This window comes from Canis lupus, chromosome 8 (genome assembly GCF_048164855.1).
Source record: "Canis lupus baileyi chromosome 8, mCanLup2.hap1, whole genome shotgun sequence".
Lineage (NCBI taxonomy): Eukaryota > Metazoa > Chordata > Mammalia > Carnivora > Canidae > Canis > Canis lupus.
Genome location: NC_132845.1, coordinates 44235920 through 44260788, shown reverse-complemented (window position 1 = coordinate 44260788; position 24869 = coordinate 44235920). Strand labels below are relative to the sequence as shown.

Genomic DNA, 24869 nt, shown 5'->3' with positions numbered 1-24869 from the left:
CGTTCGCACAGGGTATTCCCGTTGTGACTTTCACAGATCCATGCAAGGTCACCAGTACGAATGCTGTGGGCATGGGCTGAGTGGTCTGGGCAGGAGCCCCTGTACACGAGGCCATATACCACCTTCGTGCAAAGAACGGTTTGCTGGAGTCCTCTGACGCCTCCGGTCCATGCATCTAGTGGTACACGCCCGAGACCCAACAACAGCCTGCTTTGGGGCCCCTTCCTAAGCTGTGGCGAGACGGCTGACGGCCCGGGGGCCACGGCATTCAAAGATCTCAAGGTCTGGTTTGTTGTTTATGTTGAAGGTGACCACAGGGCGTCCGCCAGACCCGCACAGAGGACTGGCCATCTAGTGTGGCCCTTCCAGCTGTGGCTGCTCCAGACACCCTCACATCGTGGTGCTGTAGCAGCAGATGGTGCGGCCGCTGTAGCCAGTGTGAAGGGCAGAGACTCCCCAGAGGCTTCAGGATCCAGGGGGCAGCTCACTCGGGGGTACGGCCCTCACAGACACCACGCACTTGCGACTCACCAGACAGAAGCTTGGACACTTTCCTCTGCTGAACGGGCAAGTTCTCAAGCATCTGCATTGCATTCTTCACTGAGGCTGGGTGCCCCTCAGAGCTCCTTCGGGGGGCAACCCCCATCATCTCCGGGCTCTGAGGATACTTGTAAAGAGTTATTTGATCCCCTCACGGAGGAGATCACAGAGTTTGTGCCATACCTACAGGGACACCACCTTTACAGAAAGGGCCAGTCTCACTAGTAGAGCTAACTTCATCACAACCACAACGACGTGTTTCTAATGAGTTCTCTCTGTGGAGTCTCAAGTATCCTTTCTAGAATGACCATCTGGCTTCTCTTGTCCAGAGTCAGAGGAATCAATGGCCACTGCCTGAAACTGAGCATTAGGAATTTCTAGGACTTCTCATCCCTGACACTTGTTTGGGGCTAGTTCTGTTGCCTTCCCAGGGTCGCCACTTTGGTTGACCTTCCTGTTTTTACGTCCCTTGCAGGGCTAGTGGTAGACACATCCTGCCCAGTGTCACTGTTTTCAGGAAGTGAGCAGCCCACAGAGCCTTCTTCCTGAGTTTCTTTCCCAGCTGATGTCGGAGTGGACTCTGCCCGTGTGCAGGCCGGCCAGCTGGAGAGTGGGCCTCCTTCTCCAAGGGTGCTTCTGATGCAAACCACAACCTTGGAAGACCCACTATTGTCTTTGGGTGGCTCTTCACCTTTTTTAAATCTATGTTTGGTGGAGAGAGGGGTTGATTATGAAGAGGGGCGTCTCCTCTGTTCCTGGTGTTTCCTTGGTCCACGGAGAACTTCAGTTCTTGGCCAGGCTCCTGGAAATCTTCTGTGAGCCCTGAGAAGGATGATGTTGCAGGGATGGCTGGATAAACTGGACCACTGGCACTGTTCTCTCTGTTAGCTTGCAGTAATTCCTCGGACACATTGCAACTCACAGCCTCACGACACAGCATTCACATTCTCATCTTGTTCAGGAGATGTGGGTTCTCCTTTAACCTGAACTGAGGCGTTGGGAACAGGAACACTGTGGCAGACTGGGAAAGCAGGAGAAGTGGCTACTTGGACAGGGACTCCTGTGGATGATGGGGACTCAGGGGTCGATCCATCCCCAGTGGCTCTTCATTTCTTTCTGGTTCCCTGGTAGTCATTTTGCTGAGCCCTGAAGGGATAGCTACTATCCGTGTCTGCATCTGCCAAACCGGAGACCGCAGGAGCTGAGGATGAACTTGGTGATAGAGGGTCTCCTGCATTACTTGCCTGAGCGTCCTGCTTCTCTGAAGGGCAGGGGACTCTTTGGGCTGGTCTCTTTTGCCAAATGCATCAAAGGTATGGGATGGTCAGAGGGAATTGTGCACTATGTTGCCTCTGAGTTGCAAAGTTCCAGCTCTTTCTCCTGTTCTCAGGGAGACAGCATGCCACCTATTTTTTTTTTTTTATAACATGGTCATTGAGGAAAATGTCAATAATTTCACCACCCAGAGATAACTGCTTTGCTGTCTAGTCTCCCAGTCTCTGCACTCCATTTGCCAGTACACGATCATCAGTGATTTGGGGGGATGGGGCGTGAAACAAGGCCATGTCTCAGCCATAAGCCACTGTGTCTAACAGTTTCCAAGTGATCCGACAGGTGGAGACACCACACAAACACCTAAACATAGTGGGTGTGGTGGGGGGCTGAAGCACCCTCCTGCTCTCCCTCATTCTGGGGAAGCAGGTGCCGTGTGGTGAGCTGCTCTGTGGAGATGTCCACGTGGCACCAAATCCAGCCAGAACCACGGCAGTGAGGTTGGACATGGATCCCCCAGCTCCCAGGTGAGCTTTCTGATGAGACCACAGCCCTGGCTAACAGCTTAGCTGCACCCTCATGAAAGACCTGGAACCAGAGCATCTGGCTAAGCTGCCCCCCAGATTCTTAATCCATAGGAACTGTGAGATAATAGATGCACATTACTTTAACCTGCTAAATTTGGGGCTGTCATAAGGCAATAAATAACTAATACAGTGGTTAACGCTGCAAGTTTTGGGGCCAGCCTGGCTCTCAACTCAAAGCCTAGTTCAGCCACTTGTTAATACTGAAGCTCCGGGAAGTTATATGATTTCTCTGAGTCTCCCTTTCCTCTCCCAGGGGACTAAATGGATTAAAGGTTAGCTATCATTTAAAAACTATTTCCTTATTGCTCCTTGCCCATCAGCAGTGTATGAGTCCACATGTACCTGTATCTTTGCCAACACTATGGTTTAGTATTAAAAGACTCATAACTATCTACCTATCCATCCATCTATGACTAGTTATCTTTAATTGACAAGCTAAAAGAAAAGAAAAAAAATCTCACAGTATGGTTCTCTATATCTGGTACAAGTGTGCCAAAAAAGATTCAGCTTTGGCCAAGAAAATGCAGAGCTGATACCTCTGATTTAATCATTTCTGTCTCCTTTTTTCATTGTGTCTCCCTATCAATTCTTGTAAAATGGGAGTAAGGCCACTTCCCACCTAGCGTAAGCATAAACAAGTGCTTTCACATGAACTGTTCCTTCTGATAAAAGACATATGAAAGGAGGGAGGACACCGGGACCATCCCCACTTTCCTGATGAGAAATGGAGGCTCAGGGTCCTGCCCACTGGTCAGGCTCACTTGATGGAACGAGGCCCAGTTGTAGGAGTCTTGACCTACTGCTCTTTCCTTGCTGTCTCCCTGGGGAGGCCCTCATGGCCTTGAGAGTGACCAGCAAAAGGGGAGCCACCAGGCTGGTGTCTCACAGGCCACTCTCTCTTGTATCCTTGGCACTTGGCACAGTGCTCGGCACCCAGTAGGTGTTCAACAGTACCCGCCAGGGACGATTCTCCCTTCTGCTTGGAGCACATCAAACCTGTGACATTTGAGTCAGGTTTCAGTTTACTTTTAACATAATAATGGGTAAGTGTTAATGTGCTTCTCTTATAACTGAATAAGGCAAAATTAAACCCCAAAACCTAATGCCTGGAGGCTATTAAGGTCAAGAAAAAGGGGAGGCAGAAACCTTCACAGACCATAGGAGACCACGTGACAACTAAGTGCGCTCTGGGAACTTGGGCGGGATCCTGGGATCCAAAGAGGCATCAAGGGAAAAGCTGGTAAAATCCAGAGAAGTCTAGAGGTTGGTTAATAGTAATGTACGAGGTCAGCCTCTTGGTTCTGACAAGGGCAGCCTGGTGATGCAGCATGGTAACTGTGGGGGACACTGGGGCACATGGGATCTCTCTGTACTATTTTGGTAATTTCTCTGTACTTGTAAGATCAACCAAAATTAAAAGATTTATTTTAAAACCAAACCTAGGGCAGCCCAGGTGGCTCAGCAGTTTAGTGCCACCTTCAGCCCAGGGTGTGATCCTAGAGAACCAGGATCAAGTCCCATGTCCAGCTCCCTGCATGGAGCCTGCTTCTCCCTCTGCCTATGTCTCTGCCTCTCTCTCTCTCTCTGTCTCTCATGAATAAATAAAAAAAATTAATAAAAAAAATAAAACCAAACCTAATATAATACTCTTGTGTGTGTGTGTGTGTGTGTGTGTGTGACAGAGAGAGAGCGAGAACACACCTGCTTTTTATCCCACCTGGGACATAAACACCAGCATTCAACACGCCAACCAAGGCCATGGCCAGCTCTTAGTCTTCAGAAGGTAGATGAGACCAGCAAGAAAGGGACACCATGATGACAAAGCATGGGGCTCTGAGAGAATGGGACAGGCTGTGGGTGGGGTGTAGGGTTCCCCTAAGGGGCTTGCCGCTAGCCCCTCTCCCCCCAAAGCCCCAAGGAAACACATGGAGGAGTGTTTGCAGCCAGACTGACTTGCATTCAATTGGTCATGTGATTGGCTTCTCTGAGGCTCAGCTTCCTCACCTGTAAAACGGGATTCATGCGTGCTTTCCTCGTGGGACTACTGGGAGGGGTCTCATGAGAGCCTGCAAGCTGATGAGGCCAGCCTGGCTAAGCTGCTTAAACTCAGTGATAAGAGATGTGGCAGAAGGGTGGGCGAGCCAGCTGGGTGTGTGGGGTGGAGGTGAGGGCGAGGGCGGTGGGGGCAGCCGCCTCCTATCCAGTGCCCTTGAAGCACACCTGGCCTTTAGGTCAATCACGAGGTTGCTTACAGCCTTCTTGCTTCTTGGAAGCAAGCTCAGCTATATGTTTTCCCCAACAGTCTCTATGAGGACAACCTGGACCCTCCGGCTGCTGGGGCCACCACTCAAGTCAGCAGCGTGGCTCCAGGCCCGATCAGCTTCCTGCTCGCTACAGAGCTGTTCTTTCAGGCCAGGAGCTCATGGCGGGGATGGGAGATGGGGGTGGTGGTGATGGGGACAGTTTTACTGTGCATGAGGGGAAGACAGCCCCCAAGGCACTGGCTGGCCAGTCCCTTTACCCCAACGGCTGTCCCAGCCCGTCCATCCCCAGTCTGGATTGTGTTTCCCATCAGGACCGGTTCTTGCCAAGACCCCCCACGGCTTACTGGGGGCAAGCAGGTGGTAGTTGTGCTGGAAGGTGCAGGGCAGCCGCCGGCGGAGCAACATGAAGGCCATGGTCCTCTCCTGCAGGAACAGAGGCCTCCCTCACACGCTTCTACCCTGAAAGAAACCAGAAATGCACAGTCAGGCCAGCCACCAGCACCTTCCTGCCGCCAAGCATCCCACTCCCTGCCACACCCCATGTAGTGGAGAAGGTTCTTCTGACATCCCGTCCTTTGCTTTCATACTGAACATACACTTGAAAAATCAAAGGCCAGGGGGACCTGGCTGGGTGTCAGAGGAGCATGTGACTCTTGTTGTCTGGGTCATGAGTTCAAGACCCACGTTAATTGTAGCGGTTCTTTAAATAAAGAGCAAAGCCTGTTCACAGGTGTTTTCATTTGGCCTTGACCACACCCTGGGCAGCATCCTTATACACATTTTCTAGGTGGAAAACCAGAGAAAGGGGACAGAGATCCCCCTGTAGCGAGCTGACAAACTCAGGGCATCATCCGTCCAGGACAAGCAGGCCCAGTCTGCAAGATGGGAGGGCTCAGATGGAGGAAGATTCGGAGCAGATGTAGTGGCCACATGACATGGGAGGCTGGGCCCCCCTGCCCTGTCTCCACACAGAACACTGGTCCCCAGGGCTGTCTGGGAATCTCGGGACCCAGTGCAGTATCGGGGAGTGCATGTCTCTAGTGTGACCAGCCTTCTCGAGTTTGCTGGAGATGGAGGGGCTTCCCCTGGATGTGGGACCCTGCTCTGAAACCCAGGGAGCGAGGGTTCTGAGCTCCCATGCCCCCCTTGCCCAGCCATGTTGAAGCACCCCAGACCCCTCCGAAGTCCTGCCCTCCCTGGCTAGACCTGCTAGTCACCCTTTGCTTTGTGGGCCTGGATCAACCCCTCCCCACCTGGTTTGTTTTCCTTTACACTCCCCCCACCCCATCCCCAGGCCACCATTCAAGTGTGTTCCCCCTGCATCTTTTGGTTTGTGGGTCTTCTTGTTAAACCCCTGCTTTGGTATCTGGAGTGTGTATTTTCAGGTATATCGTGTTGGATCTCAGAACAGCGATGGAGCCATTCACTTCTCACGACTCAGGGAGCTTGTTTCCCAAGTCCTCTGCATGCAGCACACTGGGCTAAGCTCTTTGCATAGGACACTGCTGACATTCATCTTTGTTATGAGTGCTCACAACAAGGCTTTGTGGTCCCCTATTTACAGATAGGGACACTGAGGCACAGAGAGGTTAATGGTGGGTCTGAAAACAGGTCTGACCCCAGAGTCACTGAGTCCTTACACTTCACACATGTCCCTCCATTCACTCTGCAACAAAGCACGGACGAAGTGCCAACTTGAGGTGGCGGTGGGCTTAGCAGCAGGGTGAGGACACGTGGGGGCGGGTCTGCGACCAAGCTCAGGACGATGTGCAGGCAGTGCTCCTGACCCAGTACCCCCAGAGCTAACGGGACGTGGGACAATATTAGAAGCAAGGACTGAACAAAGGAGGTGGTGTTGGCACTGGCTGGAGACTCACTCATTCCGTGAATATTCACAGCTCACCTACTACACGCCCCTCTACCCTTCTGGTGGGCACTGGGCACAGGGATCGGTCAGGGGCAGTGCTTGCCCTCCAAGCACAACCATGTCCTGAGCACCTAGCTGTGCTGCAGACACCACCCTGTTTCATCCCCAGAGCCCCAGGGGATGAGTGGCTCTGTCAGTGTCAACTCTTCACAGATGAGACAACTGAGGTGCTTCCTGGGAAGTGGGTGCAGGAGGTAACTTTGGGGTGTCTGTTCAGCACACCGTGCCTCCCTGCTCTCAGAAACGGCCCCCTTCTGTCTACAGGGGCGCATACCTGGCAGCCGTGTCTGTGTTGTGTGCCCCACTGGCCGCAGCCTGGACGGGGATAGGCCAGAGCCTTGGGAGTTGTGGGGTCCACCCCCTGCTTCATCTTTTTTTTTTTTTTAAAGATTTTATTTATTTATTTGGGGGGGTAGCAAGAGAGAGCACAAGTGGGAGGGAGGAGCTGACCCCCCACTGAGCAGGGAGCCTGATGTGGGGCTCCATCCCAGGACCCTGGGGTCACGACCCACCGGAGCCAAAGGCAGATGCTTAACCACTGAGCCACCCGGGCGCCCCCTCTACCCCATGAGAGGAGCCGGCATGCAAACCGGGTGTTTCAGAACAATGTGCAGCCGAGAAGCAGCTGCGGGAGAGGACGTAGAGGGTCCTGGACGCAGAGGCTCCCTGGGTCCACCTCAAGCCTGCAGCCCTGCCTGGCCGCGTGCGCACTGTGCATTGCTGGGCCTGCTGGGGCCAAGCTGAGTCCCCCTATCCCTGGGGGGGAGCTGGTGCGGTGGGGGGAGGGCCAGGAGTGTCAGGCTCATAGCTGTCCCTCCAAATGAAAGGAAACATCAGGACTGCGGGAGAAGTGTTCCCATCCGCCGGGTCCAGAAGAAAGCTCCCTCCACCGTCTTTTCCTCCTCCCAACCTTTTTTTTTTTTTTTTTTAAAGCTTGAGTATCTGGATTTCTTTTGCTTATAGAGTCTGGCTCACAGCATGGTTAGAGACTCAGACCGAGCTCCACATTTTGGGGGTGCCCTGGGAGTGCCTGCCTGTGGCTCTCCTCTTCAGCACTGCAGGTGGACCTGAGCCGGCAGGGTGGCTAAGGATGAAGTCTTTCCCGGTGGTGGCCGATCTGGGATGCGGTCCAGGTGGAAGTGACTGTCGTCTCAGGGCGCTGGGTATGATTCTGGAGGGCACTTTATCCCCCTCAATGTGCCCAACCATCCAGCGGGGAGGGTGTCCCCCATTTTGGAGATGAGACCATGGAATTTCAGAAGGGTTATGATTTGGCCTTGGTTACAGGAATGCCCGGGACTGTCTGACCCCAAAGCCCTTGCTTTTGCTCATTACAACATTGATTAATTCAGCGAATAACAAAACACCTCCCCGCAATAAGATCCTGGGGCTTGATGAATACAAATGGTCTCGTTCAGAGAGGAGATTTTGTTGCTTTTCACCAGAGAAAATGTTATCGGGGAGAGCACGGGTCTGGAAAGTGTGACCATAAATTAACTGAGAAACCATACTCTTTCCTTGATAACTCAATGGATTTTTTTTTTAAATCTATTCCAGCAGCATATCCAGCTCAAAGCAAGCCTGTTAATTTAGCAGCACAGTGACTATGCAGAACAAGCGGCTGCTGTCTCTCATTTAAAGCCATTTGTCTCAAACGGGAGCACTTAAGACTCCACACAATTTAATTTCCATTAAACATGTGTTTGAAAATGCGAGAATCTCTGAGAACGCTCATATTAACATTTGAATGCTCTGCAAAAGTGAGAGTCGCACCTGCACACTTTCAATTACAAATGTCACAATGCGAAATATATGGTGGTGACATTTCAGTGGCCTGCAGTTGAAATTGACCTTATAACAAAACCTGATCTTTATCAGACATGAATTCTCGGCACAATACGTTTCCAACAATCAGAAGAACTGATGTCATGCGCTCGCTTTCTCTAGCTCGCTAATTCAATCAACAAAAATTAATTAGGTGCCTGTTACAGGCAAGGCACTGCATCATGTAAGTATTGAGATGGGTAAAACGCTCTCTTCCTGAGGCTCATAATTTAGTGGCAGAGGAAGGAGGGGGAGACCATGGGAGAATTTAATGTACTAGGCTACTTTCCCCTTCATGTCAATAAATCCTTAAAATAACCTGGCGAGATGCGTACATAAAAATTTTCCAGTTCACTGTCAACAAGTAATTCTGTACATGGTGGGATGAGATCATGACTTTTGCTGGTACAAAAAGGTGCAAGTGGGAACGCAGAGAGGCAGATTTGTTCTGGTGGGGGTTACGATGCCAGTGTGGGGTCACCACGTTGTACCTTCAAAGGTGAGATTTTCAGAAGCCATGGAGGAGAGAGGAGGTCGAGGCTTGAGCAAGCGCTCAGGGGTGATGAGACGTGGAATGGGTAGGAGTCGGGTGCACAGGGAGGGCGTCTGGGACATCACCGAGGAGTGGAAGGGAAGGTGAGGCCCAGGGTTGGCTGGAAGACCCTCTGTGTGTGTGTGGGGGAGCCCAGCGCTCCGGTCTCATTCAGAAGGGTCCTGGTCAGCCAGGACAGGACAAGGGGAGGGGTGCACAGAACAAGCCACAGTCAGTGAGATGCTGGGGTCACTGTGAACTGAAGGGGGGTGTTCCTGAGGCATGTTGGGGGGCACCTAGTGGGGTGAGGGTTGAGAGGGAGGAAGGAGCCAGAGACCACCTTCTAAATCCCCAGCCTGTAAGACTTCCAGGTTCCTGGAAAGTTAAACACAGGTTACCACATGGCCCAGCAATTCCACTCCTTTTTTTTTTTTTTAAGTAGTCTCCATGCCCAGTGCGGAGCCCAGTGCAGGGCTCGAACTTATACCCGTGAGATCAAGACCTGAGCTGAGACCAAGAGTCGGACACTCAATTGACTGAGCCACCTGGGCACCGCTAGCAATTCCCTTCCTACGTGTACACCCCCAAAGAATAGAAAATAGGAGCTCAAACAAATACATGCCCACGCACAGTGGTATCAGCACCATTCACAATGCCAAGGGTGGAAGCCACCCGAGTGGCCATCAGCAGCCAGTTGGGGTTTGTCCACACCATGGAGCCCTTCCACACCAAAATAAGGAATGATGTGCTGACAGATGCTACAAAGTGGATGAACCTCAAAAACAGGATGCTCAGTGCAAGAATCCAGACACAAAGGGCCACACGCTGATTCCATCTGTATGGGATGTCTAGAACAGGTACATGCCAAGACATGGAAAGCAGGTTAGTGGCTCCCAGAACTGGGGGGAGGGGACAGTGGCGAGGACTGTCTAGTGGGTACGGGGTTTCTGATGTGGATAATGAGAAAGTTCTGGAGCTGGTGGCGATGTCTGCCTCACTGTGAATGTGCCAAAAGGCTCTGAGGTGTTCACTTACAACGGTTAATGGGTTAATCCTGTTACGTGAATTGACCAGGATAAAAAATAAAAGGAAACGCGAGAATTATAGGACTGGCCCTCCCCTTTTACAGATGGGAGACGACAAGACAAGGGTGTGGAATAAGGACACACTGAGGTCATGCAGGCCTGCCTTTGAGTTCCTGCCTACTACAGCTTGCCGTTGACCCTGCTTGCTTGGGTCATTTGCCAAGCAGATATCGCCGCACCCCGTGATATGCCCGGCGCTGTGTGTAGGTGCTGGTGATGAACGGTGACCCAGGCAGAGAAGAAACAGAGCTGTGATAGATGAATGATGTCTGTCGTGTGTGCTGTGACAGGCACTCCACACACGTGTGCTATGCCCGGAGCCTGGGCTCCAGCTATAAAGCTCTACTGTCTTATGTAACTGACAGAGCAAAACTTTCGAAAGCACTCTGAGCCTCAGTGTCTTCATTTAGGGGATGCGGGGGAGCGGTGCCTCTCTTACTGGTGGTGCTGGGAATTGGGCACAAGTGATGTATACAGCCTGAGGGATCGTAGGCGCGTCAGGCACTTGAGTTTCCTCTGTCCCTGGTTTGTCCCTTCCTTTTGTATTCTCTGCCCGATGATGCAGTGCTTGGTTCTAGAGCTCGGTGGTCTGAGGTCCGTGGAGGTTTCTGGGGTCACGGAGGAAAGGGGCCCAAGAAAAGGCAGACTCTCCCTGGGGACTGGCTCTGGGGCCTCTCAGATGAAAGGAGGTCCCAAGGGAAGGCTCCCTTTCGTCTGACGGTGACGGCAGGGAGCTTGGTGCCCAAGGGTCCTGCTAGGGGCCACGGCTGCATCGTCTCACCTGCACCCTCGGTGCTTTCTTGGCTTCCTCACTTGTTTGCTTTCCATCAGTTTCTACTTGGTCCTCAACCTCTTTAAGGATAATTCATCTCACATCACTTTCCTGCCTGAAACACTCCAATCACACTTAGAAAAATACAAACCCCAAGAGAGACGGGATCAAGCTTTTCTTATTCTCCACGGGACCCAGACCTCAGCGCCGTTCCCAGGTCAATTTATGCAGTGAGTGAACTCAACACATGTCTGAGCTGTGAAACGGAGACACCAACACCTGCCTTTTAAGAAGACCTGGGCAGCCTGGGTGGCTCAGTGATTTAGCGCCGCCTTCAGCCCAGGGCATGATCCTGGAGACCCAGAATCGAGTCCTATATCGGGCTCCCTGCATTGGGCGTGCTTCTTCCTCTGCCTGTGTCTCTACCTCTCTCTCTCTCTGTTTCTCATGAATAAATAAATAAAATCTTAAAAAAAAAAAAGATGACCCATTGGAGGACTCATATGAAGATTAGTGAGCAGGTCTCAGATTTGTATTGAAACAACTTAACAATAATATTCCCCTCTGCCCAAGTCTGAAGTTGTTGTGTACATGACTGTCCACCACAGCCCTCCCTTGGGTCAGGAAGACACGTGCTTCTCTTGGCTCAGTTTCCCCACATGTTGGATCGCATAGTCTCCATGCCCCTGAGGACCACCTGGCAGGCATGCCCAAAGCCCCACTGCATTGCTCCTGACCCCCTGCTCCTGCCCCAGAGGCAGTGTGAGCATCTGAGCATCTATGTCCCTGCTCTGCACCCCCGCGCCCTGTGCAATCTGAACATCTAGAGATAGAGATCAGCTAGGTGTCAAAGGCAGGTGAGCATCACACATGATCAGAACTGAAAGGGAAATTTAAATTAACCCATAAACTGGAGAGAATAGGAACCACTCAAGTGCATGGCGGGCAATGGTGATTTTTGTTTGAGGCATGCAGGGCACCTGCAAGAAATGCTGTTTCTTACTGTGTGTCTCAGTCAGAACATGTTGCAAACCCTGGTCTAACCAGACAGTGAGCCCTCCAGGCCCACCCACCTCTCCCTGTCCCCCTTTCTTTAATTAAAATGCTAATTAGCTCTCTCTGCTTCCTCTTATCTGTCTCGTACATTTGGAGGGTGGGATGGGATGAGGAGAGGCCGGGGTAGTGTTTAAGTCAATGGGGTAAGGAGAATTCAGGGAAAGGGCAAAAAGAAAAAAAGAAAAAAAATGCTCTGGAGAAAGAATAAAATACATCAACAGCTCACTTACTATATGCAATGTACCTTCTATTTGTAATTTCAGCCATCTGCAGGATGGCAGGCTCAGGGTACCTGAGCTCAAAGCCAGTGGTTCTTACCCTCGGCTGCCCATGAGAATCTCCAGGAGCATAACAACAATGATGGGCTTCACCCAGCATTAGACCACAGTCTCACGAGTGTGACACGGGCACTGGTGAAGCTCCCAAGGGAGGCTGAGACTTACTGCCCTAAGAGGTGTATGGTGCACCTTGCACTTGACCTGGGTCTGTGTGGTCCCCACATCCCTGGAAATGGAGGGTTCTTTTTTTTTTTTTTAAAGATTGATTTATTTATGATAGACACACACACACACACACACACACACACACACATACACACATACACACAGAGGCAGAGACACAGGAGGAGGGAGAAGCAGGCTCCATACCAGAAGCCCGACGTGGGACTCGATCCTGGGACTCCAGGATCGCGCCCTGGGCCAAAGGCAGGTGCTAAACCGCTCAGCCACCCAGGGATCCCCAAATGGAGGGTTCTGACTTTAGGAGTTAAATGTCTCAAAAATCCAGGAAGAAAGAAGCCCGTGGTGGCTGTCTGGAGAAGTAGTGTGCAGGGTGCTGAATGTGAAACCAGGCTCCTCTGCTGGCTGTGTGACCTTGGGCTTGTTAAGCAACCTCTCTGTGTCCCATTTTCCTCATCTGTAAAACGGGGATAATACCACTTGAACCTAACTCATAGGCTAGCGAAGTGTGAACTGAACTGAGACGTGAGACGTGGGTCCTTGCTGTATCCTCAGCCCCAGGGCAGTGCCTAGCTGTAAACACTCCCGGAATAAATAGCAACCACTCCATAAATGTCCTGAAGATGGTGTCTGACTCACCTTTCTGCTACGCTGCCTAGCAGGCCCGGCGAACACGAACTCTCTGCCTGCATCATTGGCTAGCAATGGACCCCAGGCCTCTTTGGGGCCCCAAAAGATGCTCTGTCTCTCATTCTCCTATCTTCTCTTGGGGCCGAGACAACAGCGCTGGCCGAGGCATGGGACGTTCCTTTCCTGTCTGCAGCCCTGGCTGTCTGTCGGCTTTTCTGCAGACTCAATGGGACACAATGACACACACAGCCAAGTGCGCCTCTGTTGTCAGGGCCAAGGGTCACCATGGCAACCAACAAAGCGGGAGCCCTGGGCCTGTGCAGATGGCTAACAGGGCCTCATTCATGGGGCTGTGATGGATGGCGCTGGGACAGAAGGCTTTATCTCAGAGCTGGCTTCCCTCCTCCCTTGCCAGCGCCGGCAGCCTCCCCTGGCTGTCTCCGCAGCATGGGCCCCAGCCCTCCCTCCCCGCGAGCATGGTGTCCTATGCCCTGCCTCTTGCGGCATCATACAATCATTGGTGACTCGTACAAGGGGAGGGCGATACTATTCTTGGGCAGGGGCAAGTGTCGGCTCCTACCAAAGGCAGAGGTGCAGTTGAGAAAGTCACGCAAGCCAGAAATGGAGTCCAGATGTGCCATATACGAGCTTGATGACTCTGGACTGGTTGTGCAACTCACTAGGGCCTCAGGTTCCCCATCTGTGAAATGGGAAGAATGGAAGCTACCCGAGAGGTCCTGAGGCACTCGATCTGGTCAGGGCCCCCCTGAAGGAGGCACACAGGACATAGAAGACACGGCACACTATTTCCTCAGTTTCCAAAGAACCCTCTGCCTGGCAGGGAAGGTGCTCCATGGCCTGAAGTGCTGGGAAGGGCTGTTTGCTCCCTGCTACGAGCCTGACCTTCCAAGTTCCACGACAGAGAAGCTGGTCTGTCCCAACCTCTTCCATCCTCATGCTTCTGTCTTGGAGCTCGCCCACCTGCCCTGCCCACCAGCTTCCATCGGGAAGAATGAGGCGAACTTAAATCATAAGCGGGGGAGGCTGAGTGCTTTGAAGCTGGAAGGCAGGTGGCCCCCAGCCTGTGAATAGGGTCAAGGGGAAAGAGAACAGACAAGGCGTCAAATCCAAGCCCTCCAAGAGGGAAAGACAGAGAGCCTTTGTTCTGGGGGTAGCAAGTATTTGGAAAGAAGCATCTGCAAACAGTTAAGTCAGTTTTGTATTTCTCGCCCTACAAGGGGGAAGGATGGAAGGAACAGAATCTGTTTGGAAAGGATGCTTGTGCCAACGGGGAAGAAGCTACCCCAGGTCGAAGCCGCAGAAGGGAGTTCTGGCCTTTAAAATCTGTTCAGTTCCACAAGTGCATTTGGAGCACCGAGGCAGGGCCCCCAAGATGCCACGCTGAATGAGGACATGTCCCACTTTGTTCTCAGGGAACTTGTGTTCCCGTGGGAAAGCCAACAGCAGCAAACAAATAAGGTCGGGTGATTGGAGGAGATACATTTCCTATTCAGGGAAAATATTTCATTTTAAGGACTCCAGGACCTGCCAAGGGTACAAATACCACAGCTGATAACAAAAGGAGCCAATTTCTTCCCTCCAAGTTCTGCAGGGCCAGTGACTTGGAAATACTGTTGCTCACTCGAGTTATGAGGCGTACCTGTGTTCCTACCGACCCTTGGAAAAGTCTTCCCTTTTCAGTAATTTAAAGGATTGTTCATTTCCGTGTGCACCCAGGGATCTGCTACAATTCAATGGACAGATGCCTGCCGTGTCAAGGCTCAACACACTGCCTGTTCTCGTGAAAGGTAAATGGTGCTTTTCCCATTTTCTCTGGTGGGAGAGGGGCTCAGAGGGGTTTTGCCACTTGTGCAAGGTCACACAGCTGAAGACAACAGAGCTGGGCTAGACCCAGGGCTGGGTCAGCTTGAAGGCCGAGACCTGGCCCTATTCCCAGGGTGGCGGCTTCAGTCCTTACCTAGAAATCTCATCAGACAACTCAGGTCGATGCATCCTTTTTTTTTTTTTTTTTAACAAGAACGAAGAATTTCAAACCAACAGTTATCAGTGTCTGCAGTCTTCCCAAAGATTCTCATCTTTTGGGGCAGCAGCCCTGGTGGCTCAGCGGTTTGGCGCCGCCTACAGCCCAGGGCCTGATCCTGGAGACCCTGGATCGAATCCCACGTCGGGCTCCCTGCATGGAGCCTGCTTCTCCCTCTGCCTGTGTCTCTGCCTCTCTCTCTCCTCTCTGTGTATTCTCATGAATAAATAAATAAAATCTTAAAAAAAAAAAAAGATTCTCATCTTTTGGCCACATGTTCATCAGTAGGGACCTACAATTGCCCTCACTGACAATTCCAACCTCAGGCCACACTTGGACTTTCCCCTGTGCCCCAACACTTGTCCCTGCCGTCCCTTCCAGGGTGCAGAAGCCCCAGTTCTACGAGGAACCCAATGGAATGGAAGGTCTTTTCGGTGGAAGAACTGCCATCTTTAGAGTCCTTAGTATTTAGGACAGCTCTAGGTAATGGAGAAGTAGTGCAGAGTATCTGAAACTTTAATCTGTGAAAAAGAGTTTGTCTACCCTTTCTTGTTTCCTAATTTTTCTGGCTAACTCTTTAAGCATTTTGCCATGGGTGAGCCAGTGGAGGGAGGGCAGGTCCAAGGATGTAGTCATGAAATAGCACCCCGATTCATCACCTTCTGTAAAAACTATTCCAGTCACACACAGGCAGGCTCACCCCGTGCTTTTGGTGCACCACAGTGGCTGTCAATCACATGACCCTGGCCAAACAGGCAGGCCTTTCGGATGGCCCTTGTGTGTCGACTTCAGGAGTCCTCAGGCCCAGCCCTACCTCCCCATCTGGTAGCTTGTTTTTCTGAGACAGAAAATGTAATCTGTTCACTTAGGGAGTGCTCGGAGTCTTCCCACAGGATGCCAGAGGGCAGATGGTGGGAGCCGTGAACCACATAGCTGACAGTGCCTTGTTTAGCTTATTTAGCAAAAGGAGTGGGGCACCTGGAAGACAAAGTACGGCACCAAAGAGAGTGCAAAGATATAAGCCTGGGGAAGAAGGGTTATCAACTTTTGAGGCCAGACAAGCGTCACTTTTGTCCAAAAACAAACACAACTGTGTTCCCTATGTTTTGTCCACATAGAGACAAACATCCGGAGTGAAGAAAATTGTGATGGAATTCATCCTGGGTTGGCACCTTCCGTGGTAGGGAAACCCGCCCAGGTGTCCAAATATTTCCTTCCTTCCTTTTGAGAGAAATGCTCCTGTTTTATGACTTTTTTTTTTTTAAGACTTATTTGTTTGAGAAAGAGAGAGAGAAATAATGAGAGTTGGGGAGAGGGACAGAGGGAGAGAGAGAATCTCAAGCAGACCTGAGCTGAGTGCAGAGCGCAGAGCCTGATGCGGTACTCGATCTTATGACCCTGAGGTCACGATCTGAGCTGAAATCAAGAGTCGTTGGGCGCTCCATCCACAGGAACCACCCAGGCACCCCTGTTTTATGACTTTTTGATACCTTTAGGGGAAAACAAACTTGCTAAGTAAAAAAAATGCAAATCCCTACAATGCTACTCCTTGAGTGAGACGTACAAAAACTCCGGTCATCCTCCAGGGGAAATGAGAAGTGTTGGGGAAACAGGTTGAAGGCTTGAATGAAACCATTTTACTGTCTTACATAACACGGCTTCCCAGCCACTCTCTTACTTGAATACTCCCTGGTCCCCACTATCCCCGGAGTAAAGCCCAGCTGCTTGGCTGGGTGCACAGGTGCTCCTCCCTGCCCCGTGACACTGACTTGCTCACATTCTGCTTTTCCCTGCCTCCAGGTCATCTATCACCCAGGCACTAATGTCTGTTGAAGTGTCCTTCCTGTATCCCCACCCTGCCTCTGCCTCCTGTTTATATTTCCTTTACCCTTGTGTAATTTTTCATAGTGCACCTCTGGCTCCCTATACCAGGAAGCCTTCCTGATTCACCAATTCAGGGTTACATGCCACTCATCTGCATCTCTCCAGCAACCTAAGTTTATTTTTTAATGAAGACTTTCAAATACTCAGGGTCAGCCTGGCTGTAGCCACTGCCTTGTTTCAACAACTGCTAACGTTTGTCATGCATATGTCATCTATAAACTGATGTTACATATTCTTTTCCGGTTCACCTATAATGTCGACAGACAGAGACCATCTCTGTCTCTCCCTTTAGCCAGGGAAATTCATTTATTCACTCACTCGTTCATCCATTCATGGATTCATTGTCAGGCATTTCCTGATCACCTGCCGCCTGAAGACACAACGCTGAAACCCTAAGGACCCAGGCAGGGGTGCTGAACCAGACAGCAGCGTCTCTGCATTCTGTTCCAATGGAAGGAGCAGACCATAAATAAGATAATTTCATATTGTGATGGGGGATCATCAGTGTCACTTGCTAGTAGGTGACTGATTTCGGCTCAGCAGCCCCAGCACCTAGCACCATGTCACACGGAGAAGCCTCACCAAACGTGCTGCACTCCATGGAGTGGAATACTCCGACTGTGGGGTCCCACTGAGACAGCCTGTGTCCGGTGGTCACCATGGCAAGGGGACAGGCAGGGGGACCAAGATGACTGGGGATCCATCCACCTGCTCAGAACTGAGGACCGCCCCCCTCCCCAGTTGGCTCTCAGGCAGCTTTTCAAGCCTGTCAACACCTGGCCCACAACACCAAAGAGCCACGAGAGAATTTACAAACACTCCATCTCTGTTCTTTCTTGGTCACCCTGAGGAGTGAAACCATCAAGGTGGGGAAAGAAACACAAAACAAATAAACAAAATGGGAGAGGCTGGTGCCAGCCCTCTGCTGTGGATTCCGGAAGGTCGGAGAACTTGTGTGTTTAAGGGACAGGGGCCTGTCTTGTGTCACACAGCTCGTACACCACAGAGCCAGGCTTCAAACCCAGGTCTGCGAGACTCTGTAGCCAGTGCTGTTCTGCTTCCCTGCACAGAGAAGTTAAATACAGGGCCCAGGTTCACCGGACAAAGAAGGGGTGGTCTGGGATTTTAATTCTTGAGTTATTTCTTCTGATTCCACGTCCAGGGTTCTTTCTGCCCACCATTCTGTCTTGCAAATATATTTAGGCCACTCGACAAACTCTTTGGGTCTAAAAATCAGTATGTTGGGGCATTTCAGGAAGAAAGCCAAGAGTTACAAAAGGCTGGCCAGCAGCGATGACCCTACTAGAGAGAGGTGCCTGGTGGATTTTGGCGGGGAGATGTGGGTCTAAGCTGGAGCACCAGGGCTGGAGTTTGGTTTAAAAAAAAAAAAGCCCTTGGGGGGATCCTTGGGTAGCTTAGCGGTTTAGCACCTGCCTTCAGCCCAAGGCATGATCCTGGAGACCCGGGATCGAGTCCCACATCGGACTCCCTGTATGGAGCCTGCTTCTCCCTCTGCCTGTGTCTCTGCCTCCCTCTCTCTCTCTCTCTCTCTCTCTGTGTGTCTCCCATGAATAAATAAATAAAATCTAAAAAAAAAAAAATGCCCTTGGAAGTTGATCCACTGGGCTCTCATTTGCTGGCCTGGTTTGGTTTCAGGTCATGATGGACTAGTAGGTAATCTGGTTGAAGGCAACGCTGTCCAACAGAAATATAATGCGAGCCTCAAGTGCGACCTACCTAAGTCGTTTTACACTTTCTAGTGACCATGCCAAAAAAGCTAAAACAGGGGCACCTGGCTGGCTCAGTCGGTAGAGCATGCCACTCGGGTTTGGGCCCCACATTGGGTAGAGATTACTTAAAAATAAAAAAATTTAAAAATAAAAATAAAAACGGGTCAAATTAATATATCTTATTTAATTCGATGTATCTAAAAATCATCTCAATATGTAATCAATATAATTATTACTAAGATATTTTATATTCCTTTTTTTTCCCTGTATGATGTCTTTAAAATTCAGTATAAATTTTATACCCACAACACATCTCTATTTGGATTAGCCTCATCTCAGGGTGCTTGACTGTCACACATGGGGAGCGGCCGCTGTGCTGGATGCTGCAGGCTGACGCACTGTGTTGGGGTTGGAGTGGAGCAATGTACGAGCCTGGTTGGGACTCTCTGAGCTGTGATGAGGTGACAGGGAGTTTAGTCTAAGAGCTGCTCCCGATGGCTGTGCAGAGGGAACTGGCTGGGTGATTGTGGGACCCAGTGCAAAAATGAATATTCGAAGTCCCTTGTCAAGAATGATTAAGAATTTGAAGACAGTGACAGTAGAGTACTAAACCAAGTGTGAATGGGGTTCCATGAGCATGGGCCCTGTGTGACCATATGGGTCACAAGCCAGGGAAGCTGGTCCTGGGTGCAGATGAGAAAGACCTTTCACTTGCATCCAATCACAGGGTGCCTGGAAAATGCTAACAAGAGTAACCAGGAGCTCCTGGGTGGCTCAGTTGGTTAAGCATCTGCCTTTGGCTCAGGTCATGATCTCAGGGTCCTGGGATGGAGCCCCTCATTGGGTTCCCCACTCAACCAGAAGCCTGCTTCTCCTGCTTCTCCCTCTCCCTCTGCCCTGATGCCCCGCTTATGCTCTCTCTCACTCTCTCAAATAAATAAAATCTTAAAAAAAAAAAAAAAAAAGAGTAACCAGCAACAGCAACTACATTTACCAATCGCCTACTTTGGGACCCATGCTAAGCTCTTTACATATGATATAGCACCTTCAATTTTCCAAACAATCCCCTAAAGTAGTTACTATTATCGTTCTGTTAACCAAACAAAAAACAAAACAGAACAAGAGCATTCCATGTGCTCTCAGCACAAGTGATCTGAGACACAAGTATTTCAAGCTCAGGTGATTTGTCACTGACACAATGTTATTATCTAACAGCCCACGTTCAAGTTCGCCCACTTGAACCTGAAATGTCCTTTGTGTTCCAGGCGCCACTGCAGGACGGCTCTCTGCGTCTGCTCACATGGCTCTTGGTCTCCTTTAACTGGGAACCATGTCTCAGCCGTTATGCCTTTTATGACATGGATTTTTTAAGCGTCCAGGCCAGTTGCTCTGTATGTATTTCATCCTCATTGATATTTTTCTTAAAGTCCTTGTGAAACAAACTGCAGCTCATGGGCACGTGGAGAAAGGTCTGCAGGGTACGTGCTGCTGGAGGTACAAGGTATTTGGGGGCAGCTCTACTCGGGTGGAAGTTAAAGATTTCCTGGAGGCAAGGACGGAGGAGGTGATGAGGGCTTTGGCAGATGGACTGAGGAGATGAGGCCATGGCAGATGGAGGCCACAAGAGTGCTGGCCTCAAGGAGGTTCAAGTGGTAGCAGTCCTCTGAGGGTGAGGGTGTGGCACCAGGTGACTGGAGTCTGTCCCTCGCTGGCCTGCAGCCTTCCTGAGGCTGTGTCCACCTCCGGACCCATCCTCTCCCCGAGATGTTAGCATTCACTCCGAGCAGCCAGCTGCCAAGTCCCCCCCGGGATTCAGGGTCAGGCAGAGCATGAAGGAATCCCTTCCCGGGGTGGCGCAGCTGCCAGCTCTCACAGACTAACTACAAAACGGCAAGTCACCCGGATTGCCATGTCCTGCCCTACAAGTGAAATTTTGCTTTCTGAGCCTGCTTCCTTCTTGCCGCCCCTTGGGGCACGGGCTGCCGCAGTGAGAAAAACTCACAATGAACTTCTAATTGACCACAGAAGTGTGAGATGTGAGGGGAGTCGCCATCAAAGGTTTCTCCTACCTGCTCGTGGTGCATGGTACAGGCCATCCTGGCTGTCAGGCAAGAGGGTCTCCCTGCAAACTCTGCTCTCCTGGCGGGCGAAGCAGAATACCCCTGCTGGCGATCCCCTGAGCCTCCCGTTCCCGAGTTTCAAAGACACAGGTGCATGTGTGTGTGTGCTGTTTTAGCCCTCAGGATGGAAAGGATCTATTTTAGCTCTTGAGCAAAAAGAGCTTTTCAAGGTGACCCTTACTTCATTTCCTGGGGACAGAAGGCGGACACGTGTAGAAGTGCTTTTGCAAGCCGGCTGGCAAAAGCGACTTGCTTATCTGTCATTTTAATACCACTTTTTGTTAATTTTGTTCCCACTTTAAAGGGGTTCATCCCACTGTGTTCCTTCCACTGAGCATCCTTGAAAAATCTGTCATGTACAGTTGTGTGTCCTTTAGACCAAAAGCCATACACAGGCACACTTGCACACATGACCATGGGTACACACATGCACACACACACTCGCATACCCAGCACCACAGATAAGAGCCACTGACACACATTGACACATACCTCCACATACCAGTAGATATGCACAAATGCATATCTCACACACACACACACACGCACGCGCGCGCACGCATGCACACACGTCTGCACTCACAGTGCCGGGTAGTCAGGGTCCTGCAGCAAGCCCAGCTCCCGCCTGCTCTATGCCATTATGCAGAGTCCCAGGGATGAGAAAGGCTGGGTTCATCCTAAGAGGTGCCTCCAGGTACCAGCTCCCCCTCAGGAGGATGCTCCGGACTTCCAGGCAGTCCCTGAAACATGGGCTCAGGTACCGGGGGAGGAAAGGAGCCTCAGAAGCAAAGCAGATTTGGGCAAAGGATGCTCTCAGCTGGTTCCCAGCAAATGCTAGAGGCAGGGGGATGGAGAGGGGGTGAAGGAGGAGGAGGGAAGAGAGTGAGAGGCTGAGAGGTGGCTTCACAAAGAGGTTTCAGGCAGAAACAGAAAGGAAAAGATCCACACAGAAACAAAGACAGACAGAGACTGAAAAAAAAAAAAAAAGAGAGATAAACACACAGAGAAAAATAGAACATGGATTTTTAAAAAAGATGTTTTAAGTACAGCTCAGTTCAAACCGGAAGGATGAGGCACCTGACCCAGGACCTTCTAAATAGGCTCTCTGCCCGTCCACCCCCCCTTCTTCCAGGAGCCTCTTCCTAGATTGTTCTCTCATAGGCTCCGGACCCCTGGAGTATGAAGCAGTGATCCACGGCTTTGGATTTCTAAATGACCACCCCCCCCAGCCCTCCTATGGGGGCGATGCAGCAGATCCTGCCTATGGCATGGCCCCAGACCTGAAGGGGCTCTGAGGGGCACCAAGTCATCTCCAAGACCCCTGGGGGCCAGAGGGGTGGCTCTGGCTCTGACAATCCACCTAACCCCCCACTCTCCGTGGAAGGTTTGGGGCATCGATTACTCTAGCCCCCCAGTATAGCCAAGCTGGGGTCAATGCCTGTCCACAAGGGGTCCAGGAGAGGAATCGGGGAATGGTTGCAATATGGGGAGGGGAGAGGGAGGGAGACACAGAGCTTTTGGTCATGTGCTGCTCATCAGTTGCCATGACGACAGCAAGGGGGTGGGGGCACCCAGACTGGAGGCTGCAAGAGACATGTTGGTTCTAAATCACCGTGACAGTACTTCAGTTGAGCTATTACGCTGTTGCTGTGGCAACCAATGGGATCAAATCGCAGAGGAAATCTATAATTATTACAAGCCAGATACCAACGAACTTGGCGCAGTAATCAGCTCATTAGGGCAATTCAACATTAACTCCAGGAGGGAGGAACGCCGACCCCCAGCCCCCAACTCCGGGAAGAATAAGACCAAAGAGACTGTGAGGCAGATCTGTTGATGCCACAGATGGGAACCCAGAAAGCTCTCTTGGCCAAATGAGGAATACATATTAAGTGAAACCACATGAAATTGCCAACATTTGACCACTGAAAATCATTTTCCATGAATTTACTGCGGAAATTTCCAACATAAAGAAAAGTTGAATTTGACAGTGAATACCTGTATGCCGCCTCCACCCCCAGCTTCTGATGATGCCATGGTACCACGCTCGCTTTATCACATATCTACCCTGCTATCCATCCATTAATCCTCTCTACTTCTGATGTATTTTAAAGTAAATTGCAGACGGCATGATGTACCTTTCCCCCTCACATACTTTAGCCTGCATCAAGTTAAGTATTTTGTCATTTGTGAACAATAAAGACAGCAATTTCATATGGTTTAATCCAAACAGAATAAAATCTAGATTTCTGTCTGTCATTGCCTCTGCCCATCTATCCTTCCATCCATCTACCCACCCACTCATCCATCTTTTCTTCTATCCACTCACCCACCTGTTGGTCCATCTACCCATCCACTCACCTACCTGTTTGTCCATCCATCTATCCATCTACCCATCTACCCCTCACTCATCCATCTACCCACCCACCTGTCTGCCTGTCCATTTATCCATCTACCCATCTACTGTCTATCCATCCACGTATCCATCCACCCACTGTTTGTCCATCCATCTATCCGTCTACCCATCTACCTGTCTGTCTATCTATCCACTCACCTACTCACCTGTCTGTCCATCCATCCACCCACCCACTCATCCATCCATGCACTCCAAGAAGATCTCATGCACACTCATGATTTCCACAGATTTACCATCCCCAAATCTTCCTCCCTGGGCCTGCAGACACCACCAACAGGATGTCCTGCATATTGAGCTCGTAGGTTCTCAGCTAAAACCATTGTTTCCCTTTACACACTTGTTCCCTTTCCTATGTTCAGCATCTCAGTGAACAGATCCAATTTGTTCAAGTCGGAAACCTGAGACCCATGCTTGGTTCCTCTGTCCCATTACCTTCATTCAGCACCACTGTAGCTCTATCCTCCACCCTCCCCTCTTTTGCTCTTGTCTTGGTTCAGTACCCAGTTTCCTAGTTGGACAGCTGCCCCAGCCTCCCAGCTGCCACCTCACCCTCCCTCTGCTTTTTCCACATGGACTTCCCAACGTGAACTATCTGGCCATGTTGATGGTGTGGGGGAACTGGCACCTCATACCTTGTTGGTGGGGCTACCCATTTATACGCATACTTTGGACAGCACTTAATCAAATCCACAAACTTTTAAATGCCCCAACCACTTTTTCTAAGCATCATTCTACTTGAAGGAATTTGCCTCATTGGTATAAACAGAAAGCAACCTAAATGTCCATCACTGGGAACTGGCTAAATAAATTTTGGTGCATCCATAACACAGAATAACATTCATCCGATAAAAAAGAATGAGGTAGCGCTTTATGTGCTGATGAGAGAAAGTGTCTAACATATTAATTTAAAGCACATTGCAATGCAGCATGTCTGCTGTGCCCCAGAAGCTTGTACTCTTGGGTACCTGGTTGGTTTGAGACATAAGGGGGTGCCAGTGTGTCCAGGGCGCATGGCTTTGGGAGCTTCCTCTTCTCCGCCACAAGCAACAACACTACTCTCCACCAGGCTGGGGAGCAAGAGGCCCAGGGGTGCCTTTCCTGCCTTTCAAATCGCCTCCATAATGCACAGCACCCCACCGGCTCTACCAGGTGAGGTTGCCCTGCAGACTGCTGGACTGTATTAGGTGCTGGTCTTCTTTTTGGTTCAGGGGATGCCTGGGGATGCTGTCTAACTGGAGGGGAAACGACACTGAAACCTGTCCCTGGAAAACTTTGCAAGTTTCCAGAAAGCACAAGGTTGACAGGAGAACACCTGGCTTCCGCTTCCTGCTCAGACCCTAAAGGGCCCCTGTGCCTCTGTTCCTTCAGCTCCACGAGGAGCTATTGCTCCCGGGGTCATTCTGAAGGTCAAATGTGGCAACGGGGGTGAAAACAGCATGCCATGGTCGGCTTGCTGCACCACTAAGTAGTTATGAAGGTATCCTCAGGATCTACTTTGCCCCCTTGGGATGCTAAACACACCCCGCACCTGTAACAAAGGCTATAACCTCTGTTTGTGTCTGAGCACCTGTCCTGGGCCAAGGATGCAGCTCAGCACTTCATACACACGGTTTCACTCAAGACTCAAAACTTGTTTGTGGTAGGGATTTTTGCTTCCACTTTGCAGATGAGAAAGGCGAGGCACACGGAGGTTAGGGGACTTCCCTAGTAGCATACAGAGCATGGTACTAC

The 24869-nt window shown here is 50.7% G+C and overlaps 1 protein-coding gene, 1 long non-coding RNA gene and 1 pseudogene across 4 annotated transcripts in view; 1 reads left to right on the top strand and 2 right to left on the bottom strand.

Annotated features, from left to right (window-relative positions):
• The window catches only part of ABAT (4-aminobutyrate aminotransferase), an 82480-nt gene that overhangs the window by 31921 nt on the left and 25690 nt on the right, over positions 1-24869 (bottom strand). The window contains exons 1-2 of one of the 3 annotated variants that reach the window (XM_072835740.1): positions 21306-21622; positions 5008-5122 (exon numbers count right to left, since the gene is read on the bottom strand). In XM_072835740.1, the coding sequence (XP_072691841.1) occupies positions 5008-5077 (70 nt within the window). In that variant the 5' untranslated portion in view covers positions 5078-5122; positions 21306-21622. Of the gene's footprint in view, positions 1-5007; positions 5123-12956; positions 13141-21305; positions 21623-24869 lie in introns of those variants that run through there. The other 2 variants (XM_072835741.1, XM_072835739.1) reach the window with 2 other exon arrangements.
• LOC140637620 (zinc finger protein 106-like) lies at positions 440-2015 on the bottom strand (annotated as a pseudogene).
• On the top strand, positions 7443-11243 carry LOC140638420 (uncharacterized). Its single transcript, XR_012035461.1, has 3 exons — positions 7443-7753; positions 8148-8598; positions 9386-11243. It is a non-coding gene; the product is annotated as an uncharacterized lncRNA (long non-coding RNA).